This window comes from Prunus mume, linkage group LG4 (assembly GCF_029339155.1).
Source record: "Prunus mume cultivar Tortuosa linkage group LG4, ASM2933915v1, whole genome shotgun sequence".
Classification (NCBI taxonomy): Eukaryota; Viridiplantae; Streptophyta; class Magnoliopsida; order Rosales; family Rosaceae; genus Prunus; species Prunus mume.
The window spans coordinates 26063447-26089588 of NC_142701.1; the positions used below are offsets into that span (position 1 = coordinate 26063447).

General features: G+C 34.5%; 2 protein-coding genes across 3 annotated transcripts; both read left to right on the forward strand.

Annotated features, from left to right (window-relative positions):
• Positions 1-6433: 6433 nt before the first annotated feature.
• On the forward strand, positions 6434-8772 carry LOC103343994 (carbon-sulfur lyase). 2 transcript variants are annotated; one of them, XM_008247618.2, is made up of 2 exons: positions 6434-6591; positions 8082-8772. In XM_008247618.2, the coding sequence occupies exon 2, from the start codon at positions 8159-8161 to the stop codon at positions 8564-8566; it is 408 nt and encodes a 135-aa protein (XP_008245840.2). In that variant the 5' UTR covers positions 6434-6591; positions 8082-8158; the 3' UTR covers positions 8567-8772. The 2 variants fall into 2 exon arrangements, with proteins under 2 accessions (XP_008245840.2, XP_088907488.1); XM_089051362.1 differs by lacking the exon at positions 6434-6591 and adding an exon at positions 6688-7667.
• Positions 8773-18779: 10007 nt separating this feature from the next.
• LOC148918288 (uncharacterized) lies at positions 18780-20119 on the forward strand. The gene is made up of 3 exons (XM_089050646.1): positions 18780-19040; positions 19139-19387; positions 19807-20119. The coding sequence occupies exons 1-3, from the start codon at positions 18925-18927 to the stop codon at positions 19883-19885; spliced, it is 444 nt and encodes a 147-aa protein (XP_088906772.1). The 5' UTR covers positions 18780-18924; the 3' UTR covers positions 19886-20119.
• The last annotated feature ends 6023 nt before the right edge of the window (positions 20120-26142 follow it).

Here is a 26142-nt window from a genome sequence, read left to right on the forward strand (position 1 = left end):
GAGTGGAGCGGGTTCACGGATTGGGGTTAGGAAACAGAACCCAGGCCGTAAAAGATTTGATTTTTTTTATTTCTTGTTCTAATTATTATTACTTTTGGGCCTAAAATTATAGCCATGTTCTCGGGTATTAAGCTTATGAATTTCAGGTAAATTGTAGCAATGTTAATGTTCTCAGGTATTAGACCTGTTGACCTTTCTGTGTGGCACATGTTAGTTTTCACTTTCTATGATGGTCCTTAATACAAAGAAAATGATGAGGGTCTTAGTCTTGACTTCGTCAAACGATAAGGGCCGAGTTAGGAACATTTTCTCAGCTGTTGGGTTCTTAGTCTTGGCAACAAGACTACTTGATTTACGGCGAGTATTTGCCATTTGGTGCCTGGTGCTCGGCTACTAAGAGATCTCTCACGTCCCTTAGAAACACAATGAATCAAAGGAGCTACGAGAAAAAATGGATTGTATGGTGCTCAAAAGGACTCTGTGAAGAGTATAGCTACTTGTTAATATATTGAATTTAGAATGGTGGTGCTCAAAAACTCTTAAACAAACTTAAAAATTATTAGTGAAAGATTTTGATGATGCTGAATAATCGGAATGTCTTGCTATTTATAGACAAAGTTGATGCCTTTTAAAAGGTGCCAAGACTCTCAACCACCACCCAATCCTTTGCGTGAGCCGCCTTCCTACTTCTGATTCTCACCTCGGTCACAAGTCCCAAAGTTTCTTTTCCTAACTAATTCTTCTTTTTAAGTTATGAGAAGTTGTTCGACGTCCCATCATTCTTTTTGCCTTATGTTTTAAAGTCCATATATCGAGGTAGTGCACGTGAAGACTCTTATTAGTCGGTGCCCGCTAGTTTGCTCGATTGTTCTCATTAGAGCAACTCCACCCATTTCTTTAAAGCGAGAAGCTAGAGCATTATTCACGTGAATAGTGGTTGCCCTTACAAATTAGAATTTTGTGTTTCCACCCGTCCTTTCTAAGGGCAGCATTTATTCATTTTTGTTTTATTCACAATTTTTTTACCTTAATCGGATAAAATTTTGGGATAAGATTTTTGGGTTCAAATTCGATGAATTTCAAAATTCAAAATTCAGATAAATTTTTGGGTTCAAATTCGAATGAATTTCAAAATTCAAATTTCGGATGAATTTCAAAAATCAAATTTCAGATAAATTTGGGTTCAATTTTTGGATGAATTTCAAATTTCATATAAGATTTTCATCCAATCAAATCAAGCCACGTGACATCTCTATCTTGCCAAATTTTTCTATAAAATCAGAGGCTCACCTCATACCTCTCACACCACATCTTTTAATATTTTCATTTCTTAGAGTTTAGAATTCATACTCCATTCATTCTCAATGGAAGAATATAGGAGATGCTTGGAGAGGCAAGAGAGAGAAAGAAAGGAGAGAAACCATAGAGCCGATGAAATCAATGAGTTGTAGAGGCAAGTCGATGAACAAGTTCTCATAGCAGTGGCAATGGAAGAGGAAGAGAACCAAGGTCGCCGCCGTGGTTCACAAGTCGGCCGTCGCCGGAATGTGGACAGACATAGGCATTCTCGGGGTAAGAATCTTTTGGAAGATTATTTTATCCCAACTGCTTTGTACTCTGATGTTGATTTTCGAAGGCGATTTAGAATGCAACCCCATTTGTTCAATAAAGTCATGCATGATATTTGCAATTATGATGCATACTTTGTTCAAAAGTGTGATGCTACTGGGGTTTTGGGTATTCTTCCGGAGCAAAAGCTTACATTATACATGTTGGCGTATGGAGCATCTGCTGATCAGGTGGATGAGGTTGCCCGAATGGGGAAGTCCACTACGTTGGAGGCTTTGGTAAGATTTTGTGATGCAGTTGAAAATCTGTACACTAGGGACTACCTGCGTAGACCTATTCCCGGGACCTCCAACGGCTTCTACAAAAAGCCGAAGCTTGAGGATTTTCAGGAATGATTGGTAACATCGACTGCATGCATTGGCAATGGAAGAATTGCCCAACTGCCTGGCAAGGTGATTACGGAAATAGAAAAGGCACAAAAAGTATCATCCTAGAAGCCGTTGCTGGCTTCGACACATGGGTTTGGCATACATTCTTCGAAGTTGCCGGAGCCCAAAATGACCTCAACGTCCTGGGTCAATCTCCGGTTTTCAACGATGTTTTGAGCGGCCAAGGCCCCAATATTACCTATCAAGTCAACAATACAGTCTACCAGACGGGGTATTATCTAGCTGACAGTATCTACCCAAGGTGGACCACATTTGTCAAATCCATTCCGAATCCTCGATCCCATAAGCAAAAATTATTTGTTACTTATCAAGAAGGATACAGGAAAGATGTCGAAAGGTGTTTCGGCATCCTTCAAGCTCGATGGTTGATTGTTCGAGGTGCGGCCCGTATGTTTGATGAGGAGATCCTCCTAAGCATTATGATGACTTGCATCATCCTCCATAATATGATTGTGGAGGATGAGTACGATTATGATGCTGGAGAGGTCTATGAACCGGATCCAATAAACACGGCCTTGACCCGAATTTATGAAAGGCCCATGGGGCCAAATGGAGAACCGTTTGAGCCGGAACCGTTGGTGAGGGACGATCGTATGATGACCCGGATGATAGATCGATATACAGAGATGCAATCTTCGTATATTCATGAAAGCCGTCAACTTGACTTGATAGAGCATATATGGACGGTGAAAGGGAATGAAGATGAATGATAGAGCATAGATGCTTTGGTTATGTTTTATTTACTTATGTTTTGGTTGTGTTGTTTACTATTGCTTATGGTTTGGTTGTGTTGTTTACTATTGCTTATGGTTTGGTTGTGTTGTTTTTTTATTTATTATTGTGCCTTGTTTGTAGTTTTTGTTTTAATTTTAATTATGTTTTGTTTGATGTATGGAATATGTTGAATAAAATTGTCTTTTATTGAATGCTTTGTTTATTAAATAAAGAAATCCAATACAAGTCATTAAGAATTACTACTACTAAAATAAAATACATGAAGTACACCAACTTTAATAGAAAACATGAAAAATAAAAATACATAAAAGGTATGCCAACTAATTTAATGGTTTTGATCATTTAACCAATCCGTGTTGCTAGGCCTATCATCCTGGAAAAGTCTTCTTCTCATAATATCCCTTCGTTCTAGCTTCCAATATTGTTTTGTATCAGGGGACATATGGCTTGTATCCATCGTCATAGTTTCCCGATCCGTCTTCTCTATATCTTTTTTGCGCAAATACTCCTTTTCTCGTGCACACTCGGCTTGAATTGCCACCTCCATATCTTGGCGTTTCTGCTCCATTTCAATTCTTATGGCGTTTTGCCTTGCAATTTCCTCCAAAAACTTTGAATTATGATTGCTTGAATTACCCGCTTTCTTTGCCTTCGCAGCCTTTCGGCCAATGGGCCTCGGTTCCTTTTGGATGGGTGAGTCTTCACTCATAGAGGAATCGAGAGGTGAATCCGATGTCGTTGCATCACGGAGAGGCGTCTCGTTTAACACAACGTCGGGACCCGTGAGAATAATTATGAAGCGTTTACAATATTTCACCACCTCCCAACATTCATGATGGGTGAATCTTTTTTTGCCACCCCCGGTTGCACCGAACCACATCTGTGCTTGAATGAGTTATTTAACAAAAATAATGGAAATGCAATTAACCTTACAAATAAATTGGAAGTGCAAGAAATATGAAGAAACAATTGGAAATGCAAGAAATATTAACAACATATTGAAAATGCAAGAAATATTAACAAAATATTTGAAATGCAAGAAATATTAACAAAATATTGAAAATGCAATAAATATTAACAACATATATATATTAGGACATTAAACTTAATATAACGAAAATTACAAAATACTTACCTCGTTAGTACGATTTTCCCCACTTTTATACAAGTTCATCGCTTTTGCCAAGGTATCTCTCCATTTTGCCATCTCTTTGTTGAGAAGTTTCCACCTAGACAATGTCATTTCCATACGAGGCGAGTCCGAATTTTTTCTCAAAATTCGGCATGAATTTTTTTCCACATATGGAAAAATTTCATCTCATTGCCTGTCAAGGGACAATGACAAACTCGGAGCCAAGCCTCACACAAAGAAACATCTTCCATGGTGCTCCATGCCCCTCCGGTTTCAATAGAAGAAGCCATAAAAATAAGAAATAAAATTACAAGGTGAAAGAGATGAAAATGTTGAGTGAAGAGTGAAGAAAATGTTGAGTGAAGAGTGAAAAAAATGTTGAGTAATTGTAGAAGTAGAATAAAATGTATGAGAATTGGTGTTGAAAGTGAAAGGTATTTATAGGAAAAAAAAAATCAGAATTTTTTAGTATTTTTTAAAAAAATTTTGATTTTTTTTCATAATTTTATTGCTGGAAAATCACCATTGTTGGATGAAGTGGAATCAAATCGGCGTGTACACGTGTCTTCCAACTGGTTCAAAATTTTTTACGCGTAGGTAAAAAATTTGAAATCGCGTGTCGACGCCACCCCGCGCTTTGGACTCGGGCGGAACTTGCCTTCGGCCAGCCCGGTTGGTGGGTCCCACACCCCGCGGGCCTAGGTCGCTCCTGAATGCAATTTTTTTTTCCCCTACCCTCGGGCTGGGCTCATGGATGGACTTGGTCTTATGGCCGAGGGAAACCATCGAGTTTTGACCGATTTAGCTTTGACTTTGTCTATTGGGCCAAAAATTTGGGGTGAATCCATAATTTGGGCTAAGCCTTTTTACTCGAGCCGAGGTTTTTGAGTCACGGCTTGGGTTTGTAAGCCTTGCCCTTTGGTTTTGCTTTTGGGCCAAATCTCTTCTGTCTTTTGCCCAAAATATGACTTAATGGGCATTCCAATGTCATCTCCTCTCGTGGGCCAAAATAGAAAAACTTGGGCACAAACAAAACCATCTCATTAAAGGGGTATTAGTTGGATTGACTCATGATTTTGGTGTGCTTGCAAGTGGTTCATGGTAACTGTGTGTGTGAGTTTCCCCCTCTTCTTCCTAACTTTGGCCCCCCCAAAAAAAGGTATTAGACCATCTCCAAGTCAAGCATCCTACGGACCCAAATTTGGGAAATGCCACAGTACTCGAGGATTAGGTTACAAATTTGGCCTAAAACCGACCCAACCAAACCTGTGCCCATTAAGTTGGATTGGGTTCCATTTGACAATGTCTAGATTTTATCGATACCTTAGTCTTTGAGAACACAATCTTAAAATTACAATGAGTTTTTATAATAAATAGCCAAAATTTACCCATTAAATTCATAAATGTCAATTTTTTATTATAAAAATTTCAATTATAGCAAAAAATGCAATTAAAAATATTAAATGCCCTTAAATTTAAAACCCATATAAAAACCTAAAAAAACAAAACCAAGCATTGTCTTTGCTGTTGTTGGGATGAACGAACGCACTTTTCCCATAGCCCAAAAAGCGTAGGGAGGAGGGATGCCCAAGTGGGAGTGAGCGAATGACCCAATGTGTGTGGCGGTTGTCAAGGGGAATCCTAAACCTTTTAATAAACTGAAAGAGAGTGAGGCTCCCCTACAGGAGCCGAGCGGTAGAAAGTAGTAGTATTCCGGTTACCTTAAATTTAAAACCCAGATAAAAACCTAAAAAAACAAAACCAGTTCTTCATTTTCTGTGTCTTCCCTTCTTCGTTTCTTAAACATGATTTGAATTAGGAATTGAAATATACATGATAATATTGGTAACAGCTGCAGACTCTTTCTGCAGTAACCAGCATATGGGCAAGCAAATCAAACATAAGCTTTAAACTTTCTCATATAGCCTACCACACTTTGTCTGCAACCAAAAAAAAGCCTGTCACACTTCTGCTACTCAAAATTTTCCTTCGTATACAAAATACTAGAGCTAATTAATTTGGCCGATGGTTTTCTTATTATTATAATACTTCGGATTTTGTTTGGTTCTGTTGTTAAATACTCACTATTAATCACCCGATGCAACAAAACCACCCCCACCAAACAGCTTCATCATTCTAAGCTTTTTCCTTGCCCATCTTATATATTCTTATTTGTAAAGAAAATTCGGACCAACAAAAGTTTGTACAGATAATCAATTTTTACTGGTGAGAAAAAAAAAAAAATTTAACTACATCCCTCCCTCTTTGAACCGATGCGAAGAAAGAGTTTTTATTTTTATTTTTTTGGTAATTAAAAAAAAAAAGAGTTTTGACTTTTAGGTTTACGAGGATTATAATTTTGAAAATATTTTAGTCTATTTAAGTGAGATTTTTTCTATATTTGAAAGCTTTTATAAAAACTGACACTTATGAATTCGGGTAAATTTATGATTAAAACTCAATTGGGTTTGCTGATTTGGTTTCCATGAACAAGCGGCATCAGATGGGAAACCCAAATAGTCAACATCTACAAGCTCACTGATTTGAGTCATTTTCAGAGAAAAAAAACTTCAAAACGACGACGTTTCTTGTTAACCATTACACTAATGCACCATCATAAACACCAGCACCTTGGTTATCGGTGTCAGTCGTCATTTAGTCAACAAAGCTGAAGGCTGAAATTGACTCTCCTTTTGGTCCCGTAAGGTAATTTCTGGGTTTTCTTTATCATTTTCTGCTTCACAACCTGTTGCATTGAAAATCTATCATCTCTCTCTCTCTCTCTCTCTCTCTCTCTCTCGGTTGTGTAATTGATGTTTTTGCTAAGTGTATCTAAGCACCGATTTCAGTTTGGATGTTCTAGTTTATATTTCCTTTATACATAATAAAAATTAAAATAAAATAAAACAAGTAGAATATTGTCTTCTCCACTGCCCTCTGCAGATTCTCCTTCTGTAAACCTAGCGTCATATTGATTGACCCAAATAACAGTTTGGGCATGTTAAGACAGTTTGGGGAAGTTGGGAGCTATATTTGTGGTAAAAGCATGTTACTTTTCTTGTGAATTTAATCACGCCCAGTACAAGTCAAGCTCCAGTTCTATGATTGTCCTCAGTAGTTTTATACAATTCTTGTTTGATGGTTTTAGCTCTAAGGAGAAACGGGTGCTCTTTATGTCCCCTCTCCCCATTTGACTTTTTTGATATCAGGATCAGTCATTAGGAGAAGCCAATTCTTGGAAAGCATTCTAAGAAGATATTTATTTCTTGTGTGGGCCACGTTTTGACACTCTAGGCCTCCATGAAAGAGAATTGATGGAGATTAATCTTTAATTTGATGTGTGTTTTTTTAATTTCATTTCCTAATCAAAGTTTGTTTGGGGCCTCCTTATCCAGAACTTAGTGGTAACTTAACATTAATGTTGAAGGTAGACTGGATTTCTGAGTTGACCATAATCTTCCTTTTCGTCTTCCACCTCTGTTCCTTCCTCATTCTCTCTCTTCTGTTTCTCTCCTTTTAAGTTTCGTGTATTTGGTTGGGTGCATTCCAAGAACCAGTTGGCCATGGTCCATCCAAGTGTGATAGGTTGGTAGGTTGGATGTAATCACATGGTTCATGAACCATTGAATCATCCAATTGTGAATTTTTTATCTCTGGATTAGTATGTTAGTTGGCTGATCCGAAGTTGTGCAAGTGGCTGATCAGCTATGGCTTAGTAATGTAGCAAGGTGGGCTTGATAAGTGTGTTGTGGCCAAGGAGGATGTTTGGGTGAGGAACTCAGGTGATCATATAATCAAGTACAGTATAGAAATGGTCTTTAAAAATCAAGGGTGTGTGCTAGAGAGGTGCACCATCATGTTGTTGTTAACCCTTTACCAGTAATGCCACATCTAAGAGAAGAAAGTATCGAATCCTCTCTTTGCTATGGTTAAGATATCCCCTGCTATATCTGCTGTTGAGAATCCTCTTCCAAGGAAGTCTTCTGTTTTTTCTTTCCCCCCTCTTAAAGTCTATCTAATTATTGCTTTTATCTTTGAAATATCAACTGTCTTCTTATTCAGAATGGAAAAGGAGAAAGGAAGAAATTGAACAGGAGGAAACTAGAATAAGATCAACTTGAATGAACTGGAAATTGCAATTGCAGATGTAGGTTCCATTTTACAACAAAATTTTCTGATGTTCTGTTTCTTGACAGGTCAGAGCGGGTGCATTTAGAAATTAGAAGAGGTAATCCTAGTCATTGGCCCTGTTGAAGAATTAGAATCTTGAGGCATGGACTCTGAGATGGTAGTGCATGAAGGTGGGTGCCATTGCAAGAAAGTAAGATGGCGAGTGCAAGCGCCTACCGGGGTTGTGGCGTGGAGTTGCAACTGTTCGAATTGCTCTATGAGGGGCAACACTAATTTTATTGTCCCTGCTGACAGATTTGAGCTTTTGGGTGATTCTGAACAGTTTCTTACTACTTACAGCTTCGGTACTCATACAGCAAAGCATAAGTTTTGTAAGGTTTGTGGGATAACTTCATTTTATTATCCACGCTCCAACCCCGATGGCGTTTCCATCACATTTACGTGTGTTGATCCTGGAACGCTAACCCATATTGAGGTTAAGTATTATGATGGGAAAAATTGGGAAACCTCACACAATCAAACAGGAATTGCTTCTCAGTCGAAGGGTTGAAGAAATGATTCATGTTGGTGATATCAAATAAGCATTAGCAACAAATAGAAACAACTTTTGTAGAGTGAAGTTGATGTTCGTCATTGTGTTGCTTGCTCCTAAGAGTTAATCAAGGGCATCGTGTATCTACTGCTTTTCCAATCATCTATCTGGAACCATGACTTGTGTGTAATGCTTCCTTCTAGTTTTTGCTTTGTTTTTGTTTTTGTTCTTTGGTCAAACTATTATGTCCATTTCTAAATATTCCATTTTTAGTGTAAGAAAAGGAAAAATGAGTAAAAACTCCCTATAACTCAGAAATTTATTATTCTTAGGCCGTAAATGGGTTCTATACTATAACCCAGAAATGGAGGACTTAAAGCTAAACAACAAAAATAACTGATGTTGTTTTTTGAGTTTACTGCGAAAAGCCCCCCAAAATAAAAAAAACCACACCATATTTATACAGAACAAACACACCAAAGGCCAGCTCAATACAGAACAAACAGAGGATAACCAAAAAAAGAGCCAGAAGCACACAAAATTGCACATCAGAAAAAGGCCCCATAGAAGTCATCGTTTCCTTGCATGACTTATGTTGGGATCAATCAATCTGCACATTCTTTGAGGAATTTGTGAAGGCACTTTTCTTTTCTAAGACATGCCAACAAGGAGGAGCCAAAATTTTGAAACAATGCATGTTTATAGGGACAAAATTATGTTGATCTCCGCCGTGTTTGGAAGCTAAACTTTTGTTGTTGCATGGAAATGGAATGGAAGAGGGAATAGGATCATTGGCTTCACCCGCAACTCGCAAAAGCATAATTGACAAAATCACAACCACAACAACCACCAACATGCTATTTCTATCCATCTCTCCTTAGGGTTTCTTTTTTTCTTACTTGGAAGTTGGGATAACTACTCAAGCTTTTATAGAAGACTTATGGTGTACTTTTAACGTACTGTAAATATATATTTACATGAGTGAAGGTGGAAGAGCACAACTAACAAAGTAATATTTTAAACTACTCTATTGTATGGAGAAAGAAATTGAACTTGAGTGCGAGTGAGCGTATATACACACCTGAACCAACTGACCTAACTCACATTTGTAGACTAATACCATTAATACAAATTTATAAATAAACCCAATCCTAGACATGTATTTATAAAAAAACTCAAGTACTATTTAAACATAGAAACACACCCAAAATCAACCCCAAAGTCAACTTTTTGGGTGTGTTTATAAATGGGTTTTGAGTGTGTGTAATGATGAGTTTTGGGTGTGTTTATATGTTTAAATAGTGCTTGGATTTTTTTATAATTTCAACCCCCATTTTAGGTGTTTTAGTGAAACTCCCTACTATTAATTAGTACTAGTCAGTCTAATATAATTTATGTATTACAATTAGTACATCAAAACTAATATTTGCATTGGAACTAGTGAGTCTAGTGTAACCCAATATAGTTTAATAAAAGTTGGAATTTACCGAATTATTGAATGCATGATTAGATCCAGATCCCTTTCCCGCTTGTGCTTCGGCGAAATTTTGTCCCACTACTCCGAACTGTATGTCATTGGCTGGAGAATTTGAGCTCTCAGCACAACACAACCATTTCTTCCTTTAAAAAAAAAACAATTTTTTCTAAATCTTTTTCGGTTTTAAATTATCCGATTTTCAGATTCTAAAATGCAGTTAACAAATAAAAAAGTTGATTTGGTTTTCACCATACCAAGGGGCAGCCCTAGAAAGAGAGATGGGATCATTGGCTTGCAAGTGAACTTGCAAAAAATTAAATAAATAAAAAAATTGTGAACAAAATCATCACCGCCAAATGACTCTTTTGGAAAAGAGCATTGACTTGCAAACCAGTAATTTCATATTCGAACCCTCACATACGCTATAAATATGAAACCAAAGAAGTTCATATACTAAATGATTGTTAATAATTATTAGTTTATACTAAGATCCGTCTCGTCTGCGCCAACTAAAGACTTTGCCATGTCCGGTGGTGAAATCACTGTTGGAACAAAGATATGAACTAGGTAAATAGAAATAGTACATTACCTATGTATACATAGGTACCTCATAGCCTTTAGCCCCCCCATTGGGAACTTTTTATAGCCAAAAGGTGGTGTTTTTTCGGGCTTATTACTGCGAAAACCTAAAAGCCTAAAAAAAACACACCATATATATACACCAAAGGCCAGCTCATTACAGAACAAAATAAAAAGAAAACAACCGCAAAACAGAGCCACAACAGAAGCTCACATCAGAAAAGCCCCATTGAAATCCTTTCCATATGAAGACTATATCTTGGGATCAATCTTTGCAAGATTTTAGGAATTTGTGAAGGCACTTGTCTATTTCTACGACATGCCAACGAAGTGGAGCCAAAACTTTGAAGCAGTGCCAGTTGACTGGGGCAGAATTACGTTGATCCCCTCCGCCAGATTTTATTGTAGATTTTGTGAGTTAGACAAACAAAAAACATTTTCAGTGGGTACGTAATCTATTAATTTTTTTTCTTTAAAATATTGGATATTATGCGGATTTTGAGTTACACAAGAGGCAACTCTTCCCTTCATCAAGCATCATGTATCAAACTCCCGCCCACAGAAACACTTCCTCGAAGTGGAGAAGTCTACATTTAACCAAACCAATTATTCTCTTTACTGGTTTTCTATTCATCGAACGAAAAGGTGAACGAAAAATCTTACAGTGATTTGCTTTACAAGAGAGCCTGGAGAAAAAAAAAGAAAGAAAGAAGAGAATAATTAATTAAAAAGAAATAGTAAATTTGATTTATATCCTTCAAATTCAATTTGCGTTACCTACAACTCTTTACTTTTTGTTCATATAAATAGTACCTAATTTTTATAAGTAAAATCCATGACTAGGATCCAACTTATGAAGTTACCTTATTAAGCTCAATATATCTGATGTATTATAATTTTTTGATTCTCGAAATACCCCTATTTACAATTCAACATGTAATGGAGTGATGTTTTAAATTTTAGTTCCCCAATTTATTGTGGTGATTCCCTTCAAAATTTTTGTATGCAATTAATTATCCGTTTTTTTAATAAAATTCATTAATAGATATAGTCAACAATGAGTTGGCCGGAAATGCTTAGTTTTCCTTATTTGCTTGCCTTTTTGAAATTTTGTTCCATCTTTTCCTTTCTACACATGCTCTCGGATTTTGGTTCAATAAAAGTGCCTCAAGGTTGATTATAAAAAATAAAATAAAAAGTGCCGCAGGGGATTTCATTTATTTAAAAAAATAATTTTGGATTTCATTTATTAAAGTTTTACTGTACCTAGTTTTTCATGGATAATCATCTACCTTTTTTTTAAATAAATAATAATGTACCTATTTCATGACTTATTTATTTAAATAAAAAATTTATATATAGTTTCTTTTTCTTTTATGAATGATAATATACCTATTAAAGTTTTATTGTACCTAATTTTTCATGGATAATAATCTACCGATTATTTTTAGGGAGTTTCACTAAAACACCCAAAATAGGGGCTGAAATTATAAAAAAACCCAACACCCAAAACACTTTATAAACACACCCAAAACTCATCATTATACACACTCAAAACCCATTTATAAACACACCCAAAAAATATACAATTATTGATTTTGGGGTTGATTTTGGGTGTGTTTCTATGTTTAAATAGTGTTTGGATTTTTTTATAAATACATGTCTAGGATTGGGTTTATTTATAAATTTGTATTATTTTTAATAGGTACAATAATTTACCTATGTTATGGATAATATAGCTATTACTGCACCTATTAATTTCATCCATAAAATAATAGGTAGACTATGATTTTTTATTATTTTTAAACTAATAATGTACCTATTATATGATTTATTTAAATAGAAAATTTATTTATGTTCCTTTTATTATGAATGATAATATACCTATTATTTGTATGGATAATAATATACCTATTATCTTTTATAGACAATAATTTACCTATTATATTTTATGAGTAATAATCTACCTATTATGTTTTATGGACAATAATTTACCTATTATCTTTTATGAGTAATAATTTATCTATTATTTTCTCCTATGAGTCATATGATGTAATATATGTAGGCATGAAAATGTTAACGTACATAATATCATCTAATTAACATACTTTTTTTTTCTATGGCATTGTACCTATTAGAATATATATTATATAGATCTATATAATTGAAGAATATTAGGTAAATATATATAATTGGAGGGTGTAGGTATAAAACAATTCATTTATCCGACCTGTAGGAGGTTAAGAGGGAGTATTTGAACTAATTTGATGGTAAGCCATTATTACATGAGTGCAAAAATAAATGTGCAGTGAGAGGTATTATTCATTTGCATAAAATTAGAGGATGAAAAACAGTCAGCCACCAAATAAAGATATAGTGGCATGATTTGTAAATAAATCAACTTACATGGACACATTGTCATCCAATTTTAAAATTAGATTTTACTTAAACGTTGTATTATTGGTGGGTTATCGTTTATGGTATTTGAGTTACAAGGACCTATTTTAGCATGATAAAGAAAAAGCCGACATTTTTGTATCTTGATGGTTGTTACCAAAATAAATAAATAAAATTTTGGCAATTTTTGATTTCAATAATTTCGGTATCGGTAACTCTAGGTTTGGTAATTTACGGTAATTTTGGGTTTTCGGTATATTTGGATAAATTCAATTTCCAATACTTGTTGATTTGCTTTTGGTTATTTTCTATTAGTTTAGTTTTTGTTTATAGCCATTAATTCACTAACATTACGAGCAAGGCCTAAAATATCGAGGCTTTCAAAAATATCGGGGGTCCAAAAACACAAAAATATTGATGGAAATTATCGATATTGGTAAAATTTGAATAAAAATCATTGAAATTGTAAGAAAAACTTGAAAATTTTGATTGAAACTTTAGAGGATATTTATTTAGTCAATTATCTATTATTTTATCACCAAAAAAAATTACATTGCATGGTAGGTTTGATTGATTTAAGTTAATTATATAGTGAGTTGACAAAGACTATGAGTGTAGAAAATATGTAGTAATTAATGAAAGAAGATTTAACACACCACAATCATTTATTTATAATGATTTACTACAATATTTTACACTTTATACATTGCATGGTAAAATACATGAGTGACTTAGTACCACATAGAGTTCTTATGAGGATCAAATTTGTCATTATCTTCACCATCTCTATGTGTAGGTTATGTGTACTGTGAAGAGTAGTCATCAAATGATAAATCCCAAAATAGTTTTGTATGTAATTGTTAACATGTCACCCATATTGATCCGAGATTGGTTAACATTGCCCATAAGAAAAATCATTTGAAGATTGGGTCTCACATTCTTTCTATGAGCCGCTCGATTCCATCCCAAAAGGCATGAGATATGAAAGGTAGGGAAAGGGTTGGAGGAAAAATAGAAGTGGAAGGGGTTTGAATCCGCATGTGCACGTGCATAAGCCTTTTCATTATTTTTTTCTATTCCACGTCGATATCGCGATATTATTGATATTATCGATATTATCGATTTTATCGTGATAAACCAAATGCTCATGATAATTGAAGGACATTATCGGCACCGAAACTTCCCCGATAATATTGATATTTATACAATAAGTACAAAGATACAATACAAAATATCCCCCTCCCCAAAAAAGATAATATCCCCAATATTTCAGCGATATTATCGATATCTCAGTCCTTGATTACAAGTAACAAGTAGTAGTGAGTCAAATTTACAAACTCTCTTACAATTAATAGTTTAGTACACTTGGCTATGTGTATGTAGGCTATATGTATGTATTTTTATGAACTACATGTATGTATAATTGTAACACTACTTTTTTTCTTATAAACTAAGTAGTATAAGAATTTGTTCATTAATACTACTAATTAGTACTAGTAAGCAATATAATATATGCATTACAACTAGTGCATCAAAACTAATACTTATATTTTGGGACTAGTGTGAGTGTAGTGTAACTCAAGATGTACATATAATGAGTGTAAGAATTTATCAAATTGTTGAAAGTAATGCTAGTACTAGATCAGAGTATTTAGGCATTTTTGTCCACATGTCATGGATTGAAGAATTTGTGCTTCCTTCCGAAAAAAAAGAAAAAAAAAACAGAAAAAAAAAAATTTGTGCTCCCACACTATTAATGATACTCGTATGATAACATAATAAATATGTTTATAAATTCTTTATGCAATACATATATGTATCTCTTTACATATATACAATAAACATTAATAGATTAGTTTAGTATTAATATTCACTAATATTTTAGTAACCACATCGATATATTATGGTAATAACCAGTAATTGAATTACTTTAATTCGATATATTTTTTTGTTTTCACCACAACAAAAGCAATATTTTTTTTCGGTTTCAAATTATTTGATTTTCAAATTCTAAAATGCAGTTACCAAATATAAATTTTTTTTTTGATAATAAGTTGATTCGGTTTTCACCATACCAAGGGGCTCCGTAGGAAGAGAGATGAGGTCATTCGTTTGCAAGTCAACTTGAAAAAAAAAAAAAACTAAAAAATAGTGAACAAATCCATCACCACCAAATGACTAATATTTCCATCCATGAATACCTCCTTAGAATTTTTTTTATATATAAATAATTTGAACACCAATCCATAATTTATAGGCTTAGTTGCTCTAGTGCTCCTTAAAAGAATGGTCTAGTCTCGCATAACCCACTGAAATAAAAATGACTCATTTTACCCCCTTAATCGATCCTTTGCGTATGACTTTTGCCCCTTAAAAAAATATTTCATTTTAAATGTATATTTTAATTAAGATTATTTACTGTAACACCCCTTGAAACTACAGTCAAGTCCCATTTTACCCCGCTTAAAGTCCAAATGACACACTTTGGCCCAGTTTGGGATTGCTGTCATTTTTAAAAAAAGTTACTTCTGTTGTGCTTTGAAAATAATTAGTTGTAAACTAAAGCAGCTCCGTGTTTGGTAAACAATATTTTTAAAGTGCTGTTAGTACAAAAAAAGTGTCAAAACCGTTTGGTAAATTTTAATATAAAATTGTTGTAACTGTGAATAATGACTAAAATAGACATGATGTTAAAAGTGTTATGTACTAATCATGTGGTGGTAGTGGTAGTGATGGAGTGGAGGTAGTGGTGGTGGTGGTGGTAGGGATGGCGATTGTGGAGGTGGTGGTAGTAGTGGCAGCATGGTGGTGGTTGTGGAGGTAGTAGTGGATGTGGAGGTTTTGGAGGAGTCGGTGGTGGTGGTGGTGGTGGTGGTGGTGGTGGTGGTGGAGGAGGAGGAGGTGGTGGTTGTGGTGGTGGTGGCGGAGGATGAGGAGGAGAAGGATGTGGTGGTGGTGGTGGAGGTAGTGAATGTGGTGGTGCAACTAGTGGAGTTGGATGTGGAAGTGGAGGTGGTGTCATTTTTTAAAATGAATTATTGTATTTTGGGAATTAAAAAAAATTCATTAACAGTGTGTTTGGATGCGGTAAACTAACTCAGATTTTAATAAAAGTCGGAATTTGGAGCGTGGAAAAGGAAAAATTCAGCATTTGGCAAAACCAACTCAGGATTTGCCAAATTACATGCATAAAATATCATGGGAATTGCACATCTAAAATCCAGAGTTGAAATTCCATGGTAATAGGGTGTACAATTCCCAACAGAGAGGGAATTTTCATCTTTGCCCGCCAAATCTCCTCTATAACCCATCTTCGCCCGCCAAAATTTTCATCTTTGCTGCCAAAATTTCAGGAATAACCTATCTTCTTCAAAGAGAACAAGCCTGCGCGCCATGAGTATTCTCTTGATGGTGTTCTGCTAAGTTTTCTGGTGAGTTTCAGTTTTCAGTTTCTTTCCTTGTTGTTGGTCTCTTTTTTGTTTGCTATATTGATTCTTTTCATCCATGGAACCAGGGTTCTGCTTTTATTTTATTTCTCCTATTTGTCTTTCAATCTAACAAGAAGATTTGCTCTTTCAATGAAGGTAAGAGTCTCAACTATCCAGACTCATCTTTCTCTGTTCTTCCTAGACTCATCTTTCTCTGCTCTTCCCATGGTTGTACTTGCTAATTTTGAGTTCTCTAGTTTTCCTTTTTCAGTTAATTGAATCTTGTTTACAAGATAATAATTCTCTGTTGTTCCCCTTGTGCTTGCCCCTGCTATGGGTTTGGTTGTGCTTTATATGTTATATTCCTATTGTATTGATCGTATTGTTGATTAGTTGGGATTGAAATTTTGGTCTAATTGCATTTTGGAGCTTACAATATGTGATTTTTCCTTTTCTTTTTTGTTTTTTGGTTGTTATTGATGCTATTGAATCTGGAGGACCCATTTATTGCTTTTCTAAAGTTAACTCTTTGTTTTTTTTGTTTTTTTTTTCTTTTTGTGCGTTTACAAGTACATATGTGATTGTTTTATTTTTAGTTTGTAGGTAATATGCTGGATTTATATGTTATGTGAGAGTTGGTTTTCTATTTCAATATCACAAAGAAGGTGGGAACATGTTAAATTAGTATAAACGCTGTTTTCAATCACATTGCATATTGGTATAAGAGTACTTATTAAATGCATATTGGTATCAGAGTACTTATAAACGCTGTTTTCAATCACATTGCAAATTAGTATAAACGCTATTGTAGTTGTTTGGGTTCTTCTCTGGTGTCCTTTATTATTTGTGGGCTTTTGGCATGGTTTGCCATTTTGAGCTATAACCTGTACTGTTATTAGATCTCTATGGTTGAGTTTGTGTTCTAATCAGTGTCCAATACCTCCAATGACTAAATTTTCTGTATTTGATCTGATATAAATTTCTTCCTAGTTAAGTAATGAGACTGCAATGCATTTGGTTTAATTTGCTTGTCAGGTTTGATATCATAGAATTGTGTGGATCATGTAATCCCTAGGCTTGATCCAACAGAAGCATAGAATGAAGTCATTGCAATTCCAGATCTTAGTCCAGATGAACAACTGAAGGCATGCTCTTGGTTTATAGAAAATGAGAAACAGTTTCTCATGTTAAAGACAATTTCAACTGAGAGAAAGAAGGGAATGATGTTGATGTTTATTTCACCGAGAGCGTAGACACATTTTATATTCAGTTGACATCTTTAATTTTTGCTGTTTTGTTGAAACATTGGTTGGGATGATTAGCTTCATTTTTTTAATTACATGATTTATGCTTTTTTAAATTACACAAGCTATAGTTGCAATTCTTTACATTAGTAACAATTGAGGTATGTGCTGTTAGATAATTTTCATATTGCACAAGTCTTTCTAATTATATAGATATATATATATATATAATGCGTTGAACAATGCTAATTATTCCTATCCAGATTTTATATACAAGACTGTTGGGAAAAAAAAATGTTGTTACTTTTAAGTAATTCTAATTCTGTGATGATTATCCAAACATGTGAAATTGTAATTTCTGTCATTTCTTAAATTCCACATATATGACATCCAAACTCTGAAATTTTGCAATTGACGGAATTTTTAAATGATGTAATTGGAAATTCCGTCATTTACAATTTCCATGGAAATTAGAATTACTTCATCCAAACACACCATAAAGTTCATCTCTGCTTCTTTTGAAAGCAGTTTTGAAAAGCAACTCAGAGCTTCCGCTTTTAAAAGCTCTTGTAAAGCCATCTTTTAAAATAGTCGGGATATTTTATTTTTACAAAATACCTTAAACTGCTTAACTTTAAAGTGAAGCAGGTTTTTGCGAAAAAAAGCAATCCCAAATAGGGCATTTATTCCATTGACTAGAGTTTTGTGTTCCGCATTGGCCATATCAGTAATTCTACATAATAAAAAGTCTTCAATTAATTTACAATAATTATATAAAATATTAACTATTTTCGAATGAAAAACGCAGGCGCGGAGCACTTTCCCCAGATCAATAATCTACAGGGGAAACTCAGTTATGGTGGTACCCATTGTAAACTAATTGAAAACAATTGTCAAACTCCAAGTGCAGGTTGGACAAATACAACCTCAAACGCCTCATCAAAAAAAAAAAAAAAAAGAGAGGAAAAAAGATGATTGGAGAAATCAAGATGTACTTGTTACACAAGCCTACCTACTCTCACATATATTATTATTGAATATTGATGAAATAATATTGAACTCTATCTGCCTTGGAGAAAAAGTCGCAAAACATGTACAGAAGCTAACGTGGGCGCCCATTACCACCAACATAAACCCAAGTGAAGAGAACAAGAGGCTCATCTATATCCACACACACAACAGAGTCGGTCAGTCAAGAAATCAATTCATAAAACCCATTTCCCTGATTTCACATTCATACCCAAAAACCAAATGGCCACCGCAGTTGAATTGCTCCCCAGAGAGTACGGCTATGTAGTCCTTGTTCTTGTTCTCTACATCTTTCTCAATTTCTGTATGGCTGGCAAAGTAGGCAAGGCCAGAAAGAAGTATGCAAATGCAAAGCTTTTATTTTTTATTTTTTAAATAAAAAATTCCCAGAAATCTTTGTTAAAATCTCTGATTGAATTTGTTATGAATTGGGCAGGTACAAGGTGCCTTATCCAACCCTGTACGCTTCAGAATCTGACAACAAAGATGCAAAAGTTTTCAATTGTGTTCAGAGAGGCCACCAGAACTCTCTGGAATTGATGCCTTTGTTCTTTGTGCTTCTGTTATTGGGAGGTCTTAAACATCCTTGCATCTCAGCTGGCCTTGGTCTGCTCTACATTGTCACCCGCTATTTCTATTTCAAAGGCTACTCCACCGGCGACCCCGAGAACCGCCTTGCCGTCGGGTTTGCCCTACTTCTTTCTCCATTTTCAATCTTACCCATTTCCCAATCTCTACTCATTTAATAATTTTTAACATATCTAGCATATGACGTGTTATGTAATTTTTCTTCTTTTTGATGAAAAAACTGTGGCTATTTGTCTTAGTACCATTTTTCAGTCTTCTTACTGATGAAAAAAAGACTTGTACTTTAAGTGGTTAATAACATTTACCCCTATATTCAAGGTGCTAGGTTCGATTCCCCATCCCCAACATCACTTATATCAAATAATTTTGACCAAGAGCATAATCAAATAAGATTTGATTGTATATACGTGGCCGCCGTCTTAATATGTTGAATTGAACTATTTGGAAATGGAAAATTTGCCTATAGAGTTCATTTTTTATTTACTTTTTTTTTTTTTGGTGTGTTGATGATGATAGGAAGTATGGGTTCTTAGCTCTGTTGGGGCATATTGTGTGCACAATTTCCTTTGGGGTCACTCTTCTTCTCCGAGGATAAACAGAAGTAACCAAAACCGTCATGGCCGTTTGGGGGCTTGCCAGTGCCATCTCATATGCTGCTGCTACTTTTTGGTCCCATAGTTTTTTTTTATTTTGTATTGTTTGGCTTTTGAATAAGAAAGTGCAAGAAATAGGAAGGAGGGTGTTTCCGTTTGTAGATTTTCATGTCTTTATGTTTATGTGTGAATGAATTGCATAATTACTATCTCATTTTATTTTCTTGTACTCGTTACCTTTCGTTTTCTCTGCCTTTGGTTTTGTTGAACAAAGCACCGTACGTGGTTGTAAAAACTAAACTTATTAAAACAAAGAAAGATACATGACCAAGACCAAAACAAGAATAAATAAATTAAGTAAATAAACGGCTCAACAAGAGCATACAAGAAGAAGAGCCACCCAAATGGCACAAAACAGGACAGACAAACACATTCATGAACTGACGAGGAATTGGTGGAGTTTTGTTTGATATAAAACAAAAAACTCAAATGATGAAGCAAACATAACAACACCAAATTGGCTAGAGCCAATGTGCTCTCCACTCTGCATCCGAATTCGAATTCCCCTTCCATAGTTTAGATTAGATTAAAGTAGAATATCGTTTGTATCAGAAAAATTAACAAAGTGACAAGATTTGGTTATTCAACTAACATCTTCCACATAACAAGAAGCCCCTTTATCTAGAGGAGCTTTGACTTGGGAAACAAGAAAACATATGAACGCTACTTTCTTTGGAACTGATAAAACATATAACTCAGCTAATTTATAAAAAAAATTTCTCTTCATTTGCATTCTGATTTGGTCCTTCATGTGTTGCATTCGAATTTGAGTAAAAAGCTTCGGTGTCGTACATTCAGTGAAGATATACAACAAATGGCTGGAAATATAATATGAAAGTATGAGTTCCTCAACAAAACTATATTTAAAAAACACTTTATCCACTCATCAGCAAATACCCACTAGGCCACTACCCATTCATCCATCTTCAGCATGTCATACGAGCATACCTGGGTACCAACCAATAGAAAAGCATCCGCTTTCTCAAGCCCAGCAATGCTACTGTTCATAATATATCCAGATCGAAGATCGGCATCACGATTTGAACCATTTCCTTCACACCACACATTGTTTGAACCCATTTTATTTAAGAAGTCTTTCAGTGCCATCATGGACTCGGCATCAGACAGCTGACCAGCAATCCCAACAATCTCCTCTGGTTTAACTTGATGAGCCATCTCAGCAACTACGGCAAGGGCATCACGCCAGCTCACAGGCTGAAAGCGCCCATCAGCACCACGAATCATAGGGTCATTTAACCTCTGCCTCTTCAAACCATCATAACAAAATCGAGTCTTGTCTGATATCCATTCTTCATTTATGTCCTGCAAGAGGTGGTAAGGAAATACATTATAGAAAGAAAAGAAAAGAAAAAATTTAAGGTGAAGGATAACACCCAAATACTTTAAAATCATAGGTAGATTATGATTTTTTTACTGTAACTATGATTTTTTATTATTTTTAAAATAATAATGTACCTATTATGTGATTTATTTAAATAGAAAATTTATTTGTGTTCCTTTTATTATGAATGATAATATACCTATTATTTGTATGGATAATAATCTACCTATTATCTTTTATAGACAATAATTTACCTATTATATTTATGAGTAATAATCTACCTATTATCTTTTATGGACAATAATTTACCTATTGTCCTTTATGAGTAATAATTTATCTATTATTTTCTCCTATGATGTAATATATGTAGGCATGAAAATGTTAATGTACATAATATCATCTAATTAACATACTTTTTTTTTTCTACGGCATTGTACCTATTAGAATATATATACATATATATTATATAGTTCTATATAATTGAAGAATATTAGGTAAATATATATAATTGGAGGGTGTAGGTATAAAAAAATTTCATTTATCCGACCTGTAGGAGGTTAAGAGTGAGTATTTGAACTAATTTGATTGTAAGCCATTATTACATGAGTGCAAAAATAAATGTGCAGTGAGAGGTATTATTCATTTGCATAAAATTAGAGGATGAAAAACAGTCAGCCACCAAATAAAGATCTAGTGGCATGATTTGTAAATAAATCAACTTACATGGACACATTGTCATCCAATTTTAAAATTGGGTTTTACTTAAACGTTGTATTATTAGTGGGTTATCATTTATGGTGTTTGAGTTACAAGGACCTATTTTAGCATGATAAAGAAAAAGTCAACATTTTTGTATCTTGATGGTTGTTACCAAAATAAAAAAATAAAATTTTGGCAATTTTGGATTTTGAATAATTTCGGTATTGGTAACTCTAGGTTTGGTAATTTATGGTAACTTTGGGTTTTCGGTATATTTAGATAAATTCAAATTCTAATACTTGTTGATTTGCTTTTGGTTATTTTCTATTAGTTTAGTTTTTGTTTATAACCATTAATTCACTAACATTACGAGCAATGCCTAAAATATCGAGGGTCCAAAAATACAAAAATGTTGATGGAAATATCGGGAAATTATCGATTTTGATAAAATTTGAATAAAAATTACGGAAATAGTAAGAAAAACTTGAAAATTTTGATTGAAACTTTAGAGGATGTTTATTTAGTCAATTATCTATTATTTTATCACACAAAAAAAAAAGAAAAAAAAAAGAGAAATACATTGCATGGTAGGTTTGATTGATTTAAGTTGATAATTGTAGAGGCTTTTTCTTCCGGTAGCTGCTACGGGCCTAGGCTGCCGTAAATAACAAAATGGATGAAATTTCCCTTTGAGCTTGAGTTCGAAGTTCAAACCCCAAGAATGCTTCGAAAGGACAGAGATTTCTTAGGAAACACCTTGGTTACCTTCACCAACAAAAATAACAACAGCTTACAGATGGATTTTCTAGCTTGGCATGAAAGGCTTGTGACATGGGAGCAAAATTGACATGAGTTTAGCACTGAAGAGAAAGTTAAGCGTTCTTGGGGGAAAAAGGATGAATGGAGCACGAATTTGCTGGGTTTTGCAGGTGAGAGAGGAAGCTTGCTATCTGGATGTGGTTGTTTTAACTAATGATGAAGTAGTGGGTGTGCTGTGTAGTTTCTTGACAGAGACTCATCAAGCTTTGGAAAAGTTTACCAAAAGAGAAAATGAGAATAGATGAAATGATGGGGCTCGAAATTGCAGAGGTTTCAAAGGTGAGAGATAAAACTTGCTCTCCAGATGTGTGCTGTGGCTAGTGGTGAAGTATTAGGTGTTTTGGGTAATTTTCCAGTAACCTGACAAAAGCTATGTTAGACTCTGAAATGGCTTGCCATAAGAGAAAATGGGAGGAGATTGAGAAATAGGGCACGAAATTGCAGAGTTTCAGATATGAGAGATGAAGCTTGCTCTCTAGATGTGGGTTGTTATGATGGGTAGGAAATGCCTTTTTTTTTTATAGGCGCTGGAAACTATCATTTTCCAAGAAACCCTAATGGTTTCTATCCAATTTGGCTAAGTCTTTTCCTTTCTTTCTCCTCTCATCCCTTCAATCATCCTATTTTGGTGAAATCTACTCTGCCCATTTGCACAAAATCAGGATTTTGGGAGCTCAATGTTCTTTCCCGCAGCTTCCTCAGTGGAGAAACCCCATTTTCAGCCATTTGTCTTCCTTCTTTTCTCCCCTCTTCTATGGCTAGATTTGATGGGGGGAAAGAAATGAGTATGTACACTGGTTTGAAGGGTGTTTTGCTCAAGTATCCCTTGGTTTTTGGATTTTTTTGCTTGAAACTTGTTTCCCCCATGTGCTAGAGCCTCCCAACAGCTTATACACATGGATATTTTGGCTTTCATCGTGGCTTTTATTTTTCAGCTTGGTGCTGGAGATTTGCAGATATTTTATTGGGTTGCTGGGGCCTTCTAGGACAATAAGTTGGTTTATCAAGTAAATGGGCTAACTTAATCAATTGTTGGGCTATTTTGGTTGGGTTAATGGGCTACTTTGGTTGGGATACTTTCTCTTTTATGCTCACCCACATGTTTGGCCCTAAGAAATGAGCTTGAGTTCTTAAGCTCTCAAGCAACCCCGTGACTTCTATTTCTCAGCCTATCAATGAGCCTCATGTTAACTTATTACCATCCATACCACAACCCACTCAAACAAGCCTCGGACATCTTGAGTGGCTTGGGCCCACTTAAGCTTGTAGCGTGGCGTGTTGCTTATTTGCTTGGAGTGGCATGTGTGCAAGCGCATATGACGAACTTTATGCGTGCCCAAATCGGGTTTCTTCTCTCAGAAGGTATCGACAATTGGGAATTTATTTGGGCCGAACCGTGGATTTTTTTGGGCCTCAACAATAATATAGCGAAGCTGACAAACACTATGAGTGTAAAAATATGTAGTAATTAATGAAAGAAAATTAAACACACCATAATCATTTATTTATAATGATTTACTACAATATTTTACATTTTATACATTGCATGGTAATATACATGAGTAACTTAGTGCCACATAGAGTTCCTATAAGGATCAAATTTGTCACTGTCTTCACCATCTCTATGTGCAGGTTATGTGTACTATGAAGAGTAGTCATCAAATGATAAATCTTCAAAATAGTTTTGCATGTAATTGTTAACATGCCACCCATATAGATCCAAGATTGGTTGACGTTGGCCATAAGCAAAATCATTTGAAGATTGGGTCTCACATTCTTTCTATGAGTTGCTCGATTCCATGAGATATGAAGGGTAGGGGAAGGGTTGGAGGAAAAGTAGAAATGGAAGGGGTTTGAATCCGCTTGTGCACGTGCATAAGCCTTTTCATTATTTTTTTTTTCTATTCCATGTCGATATTGTGATATTATTGATATTATCATGATATATTAACTAAATGCTCATGATAATTGAAGGACATTAGCTGTGCTGAAACTTCCCCGATATTATCGATATTTATACGATTAGTACACATATACAATACAAAATAGGGAGTTTCACTAAAACACCCAAAATGAGGGTTGAAATTATAAAAAAAACCCAAACACTATTTAAACATATAAACACATCAAAAACTCATCATTACACACACTCAAAACCTATTTATAAACACACCCAAAAAGTTGACTTTATGGTTAATTTTGGGTGTGTTTCTATGTTTAAATAGTGCTTGGGTTTTTTTTATAAATACATGTCTAGGATTGGGTTTATTTATAAATTTGTATACAAAATATCCCCCTCCCAAAAAAAAAAAATGATAATATCCCCAATATTTCGGCGATATTATCAATATCTCAGTCCTTGATTACGAGTAACTAGTAGTAGTGAGTCTAATTTACAAACTCTCTTACAATTAATAGTTTAGTACACTTGGCTTTGTGTATGTATTTTTATGAACTACATGTACGTATATTTGTAACACTACTTTTTTTCTTATAAACTAAGTAGTATAAGAATTTGTTGATTAATACTACTAATTAGTACTAGTAAGTCTAATATAATATATGCATTACAACTAGTACATCAAAATTAATACTTACATTTTGGGACTAGTGAGTGTAGTGTAACTCAATATGTACATATAATGAGGGTAAGAATTTATCAAATTGTTGAAAGTAATGAGGGCATTTGTGTCCACACGTCATGGACTGAAGAATTTGCGCTTCCACGCTATTAATGATACTCGTATGATAACCTAATAAATATGTTTATAAATTCTTTATGCAATACATATATGTATCCCTTTACATGTATACAATAAACATTAGTAGTTTAGTTTAGTATTAATATTCACTAATATTTTAGTAACTACGTCGATATATTATGGTAATAAGTAGTAATTCGATATTTTTTTTTTGTTTTCACCACAACAAAATATCAAATTATTTGATTTTCAAATTCTAAAATGTAGTTACCAAATAAAAAAGTTTTGGTTGATAATAAGTTGATTCGGTTTTCACCATACCAAGGGCCACCCGTAGCAAGAGATATGAGGTCATTTGCTTGCAAGTCAACTTAAAAAAAAAAAAGCTAAAAAACAGTAAAAATAAAATAGTGAACAAAACCATCACCACCAAATGACTAATATTCCATTCATGAATACCTCCTTAGAATTTTTTATTATATATAAATAATTTTAACACCAATCCATTGACTAGGGTTTTTTGTTCCACATTGGTCTCTGCCGGTAATTCCATATAATAATAAGCCTTTAATTAATTTACAATAATTATATAAAATATCGAATGAGAAACGCAGGCGTAGAGCACTTTCCCTATGTG